This window comes from Triticum urartu, chromosome 3, assembly GCF_003073215.2.
Source record: "Triticum urartu cultivar G1812 chromosome 3, Tu2.1, whole genome shotgun sequence".
Lineage (NCBI taxonomy): Eukaryota > Viridiplantae > Streptophyta > Magnoliopsida > Poales > Poaceae > Triticum > Triticum urartu.
The window spans coordinates 591,627,443-591,636,978 of NC_053024.1; the positions used below are offsets into that span (position 1 = coordinate 591,627,443).

The 9,536-nt window shown below is 49.0% G+C and overlaps 1 protein-coding gene across 2 annotated transcripts; it reads left to right on the plus strand.

Annotated features, from left to right (window-relative positions):
• Positions 1 to 4,338: 4,338 nt before the first annotated feature.
• Positions 4,339 to 8,835, plus strand: LOC125545201 (jasmonate-induced oxygenase 2-like). 2 transcript variants are annotated; one of them, XM_048709085.1, is made up of 4 exons: positions 4,339 to 4,629; positions 5,057 to 5,606; positions 7,522 to 7,858; positions 8,356 to 8,835. In XM_048709085.1, the coding sequence occupies exons 2-4, from the start codon at positions 5,074 to 5,076 to the stop codon at positions 8,623 to 8,625; spliced, it is 1,140 nt and encodes a 379-aa protein (XP_048565042.1). In that variant the 5' UTR covers positions 4,339 to 4,629; positions 5,057 to 5,073; the 3' UTR covers positions 8,626 to 8,835. The 2 variants fall into 2 exon arrangements, with proteins under 2 accessions (XP_048565042.1, XP_048565041.1); XM_048709084.1 differs by having other exon boundaries at positions 4,341 to 4,629; positions 5,061 to 5,606.
• Positions 8,836 to 9,536: the final 701 nt, after the last annotated feature.

The window sequence follows — 9,536 nt, forward strand, 5'->3', positions numbered from 1 at the left end:
GTATGCACAAAATTAATCTTTTCATATCCAATGTATAGCATCTGTAACTTCAAAGACCAGGACTTATTGTTCGTTCGTCAACATAATACAAATTATGCAACCGAAAATTGTAACGACACTGTCATCTACCAACCATAGTACGAATCAAAGATTGCATCAGCCAACCTACTTGATAAGATTGCAATGATATGCAGCCACACTTAGATTGCATCCAGCCAACTACTTTTCATATTTGACAAGATTAAACTGATTTGCATCTGGCCAGACTAAAGCCGGACTAATTGACAAGATAACCGTTGTATTGCAACGGTTCATGCAAGCCTCAACGTTAGAGACCAAGACTTGATTATTCATTCACGTAGTACAGCTTGCATCGCCAAACTTACAGAGCTACTGGTACTCACGGAGTAGTAGAATTGCTTGTCTTCTCCACGGCGTCCTGGTCAGCCCCAAGACCAGCTTGCCCGGCACCTGCCGGTGCGCCGTTTTGCCCAGCACTTGCCGCCGGGCCGTCCTGCCCAGCCGCATGAGCCGCTCCCCCGCAGGGTACAGTGCCTACGTGCCCGACACCGGCTTCACCGCCAACCCCTGCTCCATCTACCAGCTCTAGGTACCTGAAAATTTTTGCTCCGACGCCGCTCCGCCGAACCCGATTGGTCTTCGAGGGCGGACAAGGACGAAACCTGGCTGCCAGAGCACGGCGAGGGCCTCCAGATCCAGATCCGCCGCGGTCGCGTGTTCCGCCGCCGGCCGTCGCGACGGCCTTGACTTGCTGGCCATCGTCGGCTTCTTCTCCTCCGCCGCCTTCCATGGATGCGGTTTGATGCACACCCTACCGGCAGCTTATATGGACCGGCTGCCATTAATCTCTGCATCACCAGCAATGGCGTTGGATTGGATGATTGACTCTCTGTGATGTGGCATTGGATCGGGAGGGAGAGAGTTTGGGGGAGAGGAGGAAGACCGGCTTCGATTTGGGGGAGGACGACAGGATTGGGTTGTCGCTCGGTGCGGTGACCTCGAGGCGTAGACCAGGGGGTGAATGGAAAATTATCAACGGGGGAGCCAGATGTACACTTATTTTGGGAGAAAATCAGGAGCCAGACATACGCTCTTTGGTGGATGGAGGGAGTACTCGTTTTCGGTGACCATCGCGCCAAATTAATAGATGGATCGTGCTGCTGTCTTGCCGAAAAAGAAAGCTCAAAACAAGAGGACACGCGTATGGGCAATCACGCACCGAACTGCGTGTGTCCATTAATTTCTGCTTAGTATTATTTTTCTCTTTCTTTTATATATCGGGGATCATTATTGCTTTTCTGTCGTGAAGTGTGGCTGCCAGATTTTTAAAAAATTGCAACCAAAGAAAGCTCAAAATTAATTCATGCTTGCTATCGAGAATGGATGTTGTACTGCCCCCATGACCTTTTTCACATTTTGTTTCACAATTATGAGATCAGCGAGGAATACAAGGCGTTGAATGAATCTCTTCACATCGTCACATGGCATGTCTTGTCCGGTTTAGCATTGCGGTGTGTATGTGCTGCGTGTTTGGGGTGAAGGAGGGGCGCCGTGGGAGTGGGTGGTCCAGGAACCACGTTGGTGGAAATGTTTTTCAGATGACTTGTTTGTTTGGCTACCAACCACGACTTGCTAACCCTAGCCACCACGGGTCCTTTACCCCACTCGTCGCCTCCGGGCGTGTCGTCAGGCAAGGCCCGCATGGCGCCAACACCGGCTGGGAGGTCCCGGTCGAGGGGCCCTGCGGCAAAGTCACTGAAGGGCTGTTGTAAGACGGTGGCGGAGATGTGTGATTGAGTGAAGGCCTTCGATAGGTGGTGCGTGGTGGCGGCGTTGGTGAAGCTGGAGGCGGCCGAAGGGATCCAACATAGAGATTTTCATTGGCGGTCCGGCTTGGCTGGATTGTCGGAGAGGAGGACATCGGTGCATGCTTTTGTACGTTAGCATGCTCGACATCAGATCCGAACCTATCATACAATAGGAATAATGTTCTTCCCGCCTTATCCCTCTTCCGTTGATGTGTTTTTTGTTGGCAAAGAACATGTGAAGCTGTGTCTCTAGCAGGTTTTTTGGAATCCGATCGGTTTAGCTTTCCAATGAATCCGCCTGGGTTCGGCCGACTTTCGTGGTCATAAAGTTTGTACTGACTCTTATCGGCATTTTTCTTCTACGGGAAGACGATTTGCCTCGCACATTCTGGCCGCCCATGTTTTCTAGTCTGCATCGATGACTTCCCGGCCGTTGCTTCTACAAGCTCTTGAGTTTTTAAAAGTTTGCTCTGTCGAGATGGAGGCCCAGATGCTTATGCTCATGGTGCATGCCGATGGATGTAGGAGGAAGAAGACTTCAGCACCCACAAGATTTTGAAAGGTTTTTTATTTTTCTGTAAGGGTGTGTTTTGTACCGCATGTGATACTTAATATATGACCTTAGACTTTGTCGCCAAAAAAAAACATAATGTTGCTAACATAGTTGATAACACTACTTTGCAAACACTCACTAGGAGTCAACATGCCACCGAATGCCCTTTTTAGAAGGCGTCTCTACCTCCCTTGAGTAACCAATGGGATGAAGTATTCTCTAATGTTGCTGGTTTAAATCTTAACACCCGGGCTGATCAATTGGCTTGGCCCCTTGGCTCTGAAGACTTTTACTACTAAATTTGTTTTACGAATATCTTGAAAGAAATATTGTTGGCTGTGACTTTAAATGGACTTGGAGAGCAAAATTCCCTTTAAACATTTAGATCTTCCTTTGGCAACTTTTTCAAGATGTTGGGATGTTATGAAAAGGACGAATTGAGCTGACAACCCAAAATGTTCTTTTTGTAATGAGAGGAAACTGCTCAACACTTGTTTTTTCTTTGTCAATTTGCGAGAGTTCATTGGCATACAATGGGTTCGGTATTTGAAACTGAGCTTTGTCCTAATAACTTGTGGCAGTTCTTCTCTTGGTGTTACATGTTCTTACGTGATGGTGAGAAGCTCTGTACGGTTGGATTGGTTGCGGTTTGTTGGGCAATTTGGAATTGCCGTAACCGAGCGACATGTGAATTCAAGCACCCTAGAACATCATTTGAAATTGTGTTTTCCTCCTATGTCAATATAATGGGCAGGTTTACTAAAGAAGGAAGACCAAGGTGCCCTGGAGTGTGGCGCGAGATGCTTAGAGAGAACACCACTAGCACAATGAGGATCTGTGCGGCTGCGCATGAGGAGTTTTGCGACGAGCGGATTTGCTTTGGAGTTACTGGATGTTGTCAGCAAAGCACGCTCTTCTCAGCCATCCGTTTGTTTTGTTCGACTCCCTTTTACTGTCTGCTCCTGCATGGGCACTGAACTATCTGCTCCTACGTGAGCTTTAGAGCATCTTCAACAGCCGCATAAAAATTCCACGCCTAATAAACGTTATAGCACGCCTCTGTACCATTTTTAATGCGCCGGTATCAACTTTGCTTTGGCAGGCGCCCAAAACGCGCGCCCAAAAAGCAGACAATGCAAATTGTGAAGCGCGCGCAATCCGGCGCCCAAAATATGCTGCGCGCGATAGCGTTTTTCAGCGCGCGCCCAAAAACTTTTAGCGCTACAGCTTCTGCTGGAACTGCCCGGCGCCCAAAAAACTAAACTTTTAATGCGCGGAGCTCTTTTTGGACGCCTGTTGGAGATGCTCTTAGGCTTCTGTTAGGTAAAAGTTTTTTGTGATAGTCGTCGAATTTTCGTCCTGCAGTCGGTGTTTCGATTGCAAGCACCCTCAGTGAGTTTCCCGACGATGCGTTGAACTCGTTTTCCCCTTGCCTGTCTCCTGAAGATCCCTTGGATCAGCGTTGTATTTCCGTTATCCAGCTAACGAAAATGGATTATGCCCCGTTCAAGTAGTAGTAGTAGTAATAGTAATAATAATAATAATAATAATAATAATAATAATAATAATAAAATTAGTGGTACTATTTTGATTTTGATCATACGACCAATCTCAAAAAATTCAACGATATCATTTCATCTATTTTTGTTAATGGGGTGCTACTAAGTAGTCACTGTACGCTTTGACTTCGTCATGTCAAATCTCAAAACGTGGCGGCACAAATTGTTTGGCCCGTTCGTGCGACTGCTGCCGTGAGTTGAACAACATTTAATCAAGTTTGATCCGATGGAGCGGGAGCCTAGCTTGCAGCGCGGTATCGCCAGCTGCGTTGTTCCTCTCCCGGCCGGCCGGTCGCCATCGAGCTTGGCGGCCCCCATCTCGCTCGACGGCGAACGAATCCCCAATTCCCCCACAAAAACCACGTTTCTCCCTCCCGCCGCTCCGGTCTGGGTCTGGGCCCCTGCCTCGCCCGCGCTGCGGCCGGCCGGCCACCCACATCAGATCGGCTGAGGCGCCGTTCCTCCATGGAAAAGACAAATTAAACAAACCGCAAGAGCTTGCGGCTGATCCGGCCGGGCTTTAATCTCTCTATCTCTCTCTCCCCTGTCCTATATATACCCCCGTCGAGCACCGGCTCAGCGAAGAGTTAAGCAGCCGAGGCGCACATTCCACAGTCCCAGCAGTTCGTCCAAGCTCGAGCACAACACTCGATCGCGGCTTAACTGTCTCCGGTCCAGCTCGTCGATCGTACGTACCTTTCCCAGCTTCTCGATCCCGTGTGGGGTAGCTCGTGTCCTCCTGCTAGTCGATCACCGTGTGTAATGGCTGTAGCGCCATGAACCATCAAGCTAGCTAGTGGCTGCCCATGCCTTCCTCTCGCCATCGCTGCCATGCAGGATCGAGATCGGCCAGCCACGAGACGTCGTCGGCCATCCGTAGCATTCCCATGAGCAGTGCTCGTGCTTTGTCCCCGGCCGTTTAATTCTTCCATCCGTCTCCTCTCCTCTCCTCGTTTAATTGGCTAGCTAGCTATGTTCCCGTCGTGTTCGTCTGCTTTGCGTGCATGTGCCGAGACGCGGCTCGGGCCGGCAGCCGGTGTGCGTGTGCATACTGCATAGCCGTCGGGTTGCCTTTTTCTGTGCCCACTTTTACTCACTCTTTCACTGTTCCATAGGCAGGTGTCACGCAGCGATGGCGGACTGCATGCAGGAGTGGCCGGAGCCGATTGTGCGCGTGCAGGCGGTCGCGGAGAGCGGCCTGGCCGCCATCCCGGGCTGCTACGTCAAGCCGCCGCGCGACCGCCCGGCGCAGCAGCACCTGGCCGCCGGCGGCGACAACGTCCTCCGCGAGCCCTCCGACGACAGCATTCCGGTCATCGACCTCGGCGAGCTGCTCGCGGCCGGCGAGGGCCGCATCGACGGCCTGATCACCGAGGCCGTGGCGGCGGCGTGCCGGGACTGGGGGTTCTTCCAGGTGGTGAACCACGGGGTGGCGCCGGAGCTGATGCGCGCGGTGCGGGAGGCCTGGCGCGGCTTCTTCCGGCTGCCCATCTCGGCCAAGCAGCAGTACGCGAACCAGCCGCGGACGTACGAGGGGTACGGCAGCCGCGTCGGCGTCCAGAAGGGCGGGCCCCTCGACTGGGGGGACTACTACTTCCTCCACCTCGCGCCGGAGGCCGCCAAGAGCCCGGATAAGTACTGGCCGACCAACCCCGCCATCTGCAAGTATGTTCCCGAATCCCGATGATCCCCGCCTTTTGATTTTCCACACGATTCTTCCTGGCTAGTGGCTAGTGGCTACTACTTGCGCATGTGCTGATTGATCTGCATTTATGGTGCCCTCGCTCGACAGCTGAGAAGTAATTACACGGCGACCATTGATCCTACTAGCTAGAAATTTGACAAACACCGTTGTACAAACATTGCAGCTCCCAAACTTGACTAATTCCTTTTTTTGCGAGGTCTAAACTTGACTAATTCAAAATTTAAGAACTTTGGCTGTCAGTATCTTGTACTTAATATGCGTAAATTGGACTTAAATCACTACACTTTCGTGAAACACGGCTTAGTTGGATTTTAACAATTATAGTCGAATACAAAATAGTGGCCAGAGTTGTGTTTTCAAGTTCAAAGTGGTAAATTCTAAAAGGACAAAAATATAACTTTTTTGTAGTGATTTAATCTCCCTTGAAATTAGTTATAAGCCTGCCATGACGGGGAATTTAATTAAGTCTAACGTCTAGTAGTACTCCCTCCGTCACGGTTCAGAAGGCGCGCTTGGAAATTCTCGGAACCTATATGGTTATCTATTGGTTGAGAGATGGGTTAAAAAATAGCATTCACACTACGCATGCATATAAAAATACCTCCTTTGATCCATATTAATTGTCGCAACTTTAATTAGTATAATTTTTTGCTGAAATTATCCTAAATCCGTGGCAACTAATATAGATCGGAAGGAGTACCAGAATTCGTTCCTGGAGAGAATTGAAGGGCAATCAACATGAACATATCACAACACCCCTACCATGCACTGGGCTAGGGAGAACAATATATAACCAACAAATAGAATATGTATATGAGCTGGAGTGACATACCACCTGCCATGTCCAAATATTTCTAACTCAATCTCCACAAAAAACTTATGATCAGATTTTGGAAGCAGTACATTGATACGTAAGTATGTACTGATTGCAGTCGATGTAGACGCGAAAAAAACATGTATTGATCGCGGTTCAATTAGACGGTAGACGTAATAGCCATTGTTACTTAAAAAACATGGTGTCCACAAAAGGGGATTCATTTCGTGCACCTTTGTCAACATATATATATATATATATATATATATATATATCACGCTATTCGTCACCCTGGGTGAGGAATAGTTATTCTTCACCCCCCTCTATTTTACCATCAATGCACCGTAATTTTACGTTCCGTAAGTTTTGTCGTATTTCTGACGCAAAAAGAGACCGTAAGATAATATATAATCGCTGTAAAAAATATTTTATGTTATGTAGAATTACAAAGGTAAAAACATAGTATAAAATACACATAGACTGCAAATTTTCTTGTCTTATAACTTATATTTTTATTTTTTATGTTAAATTTTACGTAGTGAATCAATAGGAATGTAACTATTTGAATTTCAAACATAATTTAATTATAGAATGATCATAAGATTACCTCGGGTGAAAAATAACTTATTCTGCACCCTGGATGATAAATAGTAACAATATATATATATATATATATATATATATATATATATATATATATATATATATATATATGAAATTCTACACGTGCATGGGACGGAAAGTAGGCGAAAGGTTCTTTCATGCAAAAGCGTCAGGGCCGGCCGGCAAGAGTGTAACGACTACTATTCCAAGCTTGACAGCTAAGCATAGCAACAGACGGACGTACCCGGTTGACCTAAAAAATGACAATTCCACACGTGCCGAGTCACTGTTTTGTCTGTACGCACTTCAAAGACTGTACAATACAAGTTAACAGAATGTCATTTTCGTCTTTTAGCTAGAAAAAAGACAGTACTACGTACACATGCTAAGACTTTTACATTCGATCATGAATTGTTTGTCACTAAACGTACTTATATGCATGTGCAATTGTATTTCAGAGAGGTGTCGGAGGAGTATGGGCGGGAGGTGACGAGGCTGTGCGAGGTGCTGATGAAGGTGCTGTCGGCGAGCCTGGGGCTGGAGGAGGCGAGGTTCCAGGAGGCGTTCGGCGGGGCGGAGTGCGGCGCGTGCCTGCGCGCCAACTACTACCCGCGGTGCCCGCAGCCGGACCTCACGCTCGGCCTCTCGGCGCACTCCGACCCGGGCGTCCTCACCGTGCTCCTCGCCGACGAGCACGTCCGCGGCCTGCAGGTCCGCCGCGCCGACGGCGAGTGGGTCACCGTGCAGCCCGTCCGCGACGACGCCTTCATCGTCAACGTCGGCGACCAGATCCAGGTATATACTCATCGTACGTCCAGTTATCGTGCATGTGCATGCATGCAATCATGTATCCATGTGCCGTTCGGCTTCGAGAAGCAAAGCCGATCGGACGGATCTCTTAGCCACACGGTCAGCAGTTAAATAAGCCGTTCCTGGAGTTGACTCGGACTAGCCGGCATGAGAGCTCGCGCGCCACATGCATGGACGGTGGCCGGCCGGCCATAAAATACGCCGATTATTGTGATCACTCCATTACGGCACTGCATACGTACTTTTGTCTTCCGAAGCAACTACGTACATCCCTCAGACATACACTCATGCATGTTCTGGCCGGTGGATCACAGTCACACCACGAGCCATGTACCCAACAACAAGAGCGCACATGCACGGCACGGACAATTAATTCATCGGCATAGACATTCCATGTGCACAAGCCATGAACGCTCCATGCATGGCGTCAACAAGCTAGCAGCTGTACGAGAGTCACTTATATATGCTCACTAATTTTGCAGATATTGAGCAACTCAGTGTACACGAGCGTGGAGCACCGGGTGATCGTGAACGCCAAGGAGGAGCGCATCTCCCTCGCGCTCTTCTACAACCCCAAGGGCGACGTCCCGATAGCGCCGGCGCCGGAGCTGGTGACGCCGGACCGGCCGCCCCTCTACCCGCCGATGACCTTCGACGAGTACAGGGTGTACATAAGGAAGAACGGGCCCAGGGGCAAGGCGCAGCTGGAGGGCTTCAAGGGCCAAGCCGTCCCTGGAACTGGAAATAAATAATAGTTAACTAATTAGCCGCGTCTTTCAGCGTGTATAATTTATCTGATGACAATAACTCATGCATGTATGAGCGCTAGCCCCTACATATGACATGTGTACGTGTGGCTAAACTGCATGCCGGTTCGTGTAGTATGTCCTTTATGATATGTGTACCCCAATCGAGATTAATGGACGATATGCTACGCATATAGTATGCTGATTATATTGGCATCTTGTTCCTATGTATCACATTCTTTCTAAAAACCGACGTCGTCTTACGTACAACTGAGTGCTGAACTAATCTCGAGCACCGCATCATGCATATTTATGCGCTTTCCATGCATGCATGCATGCATGCAAGCATGGTACGAAATGTACCGAGCTTCACATCTGGAATATTACTTGAGATATCACCGAATATAAACATGTACTGATCTGACACGCATGGGCGCTTCAAGTTGGAAGCGGACGTGACGACGTCGGTATTCCGTCACGCCAGCCATGGGCACTTGCACATCACATATCTGTTCAAGAGAAATGGATGAAACAGCTGCACTTGGAAGTTGGAACATTGGCCGGCCACTTACTCCGAACCAACTGATCTGACACGCATGTTCAATCTAACTTTCCACTGTAGATAACGACTAGCCACGCATGGGCTACAGTGAAAAAGTAGTGACCTGTCACTTCTCGGTCGGTTCTCCATGGATGAGTTGACGACCCATGACCCAGCTCATCGACGGCCGTGCTCATCGACGGTGAGAATGCCCAGCGGCTGACAGCAAAGCTCAGCTATATGTGCAGGTGTCGGGACAAGGACGAGACGTTTGCCGCCCGGGGATTCGGATCAAAGTCGCACACGTGCGCAATGGGAAAAAGGAAAGGCCACTGAGCAGACAGACATGCAAATTAGTACACTCTACAGTGGAAGA

Excerpts from the sequence above, each read along its gene's own strand:
- LOC125545201 (XM_048709085.1), top strand. The coding sequence starts at position 5,074 with ATGGCGGACTGCATGCAGGAGTGGCCGGAGCCGATTGTGCGCGTGCAG. Across the intron at positions 5,607-7,521 it reads ACCAACCCCGCCATCTGCAA|AGAGGTGTCGGAGGAGTATG; the intron begins GTATGTTCCCGA and ends ATTGTATTTCAG. Across the intron at positions 7,859-8,355 it reads ACGTCGGCGACCAGATCCAG|ATATTGAGCAACTCAGTGTA; the intron begins GTATATACTCAT and ends CTAATTTTGCAG.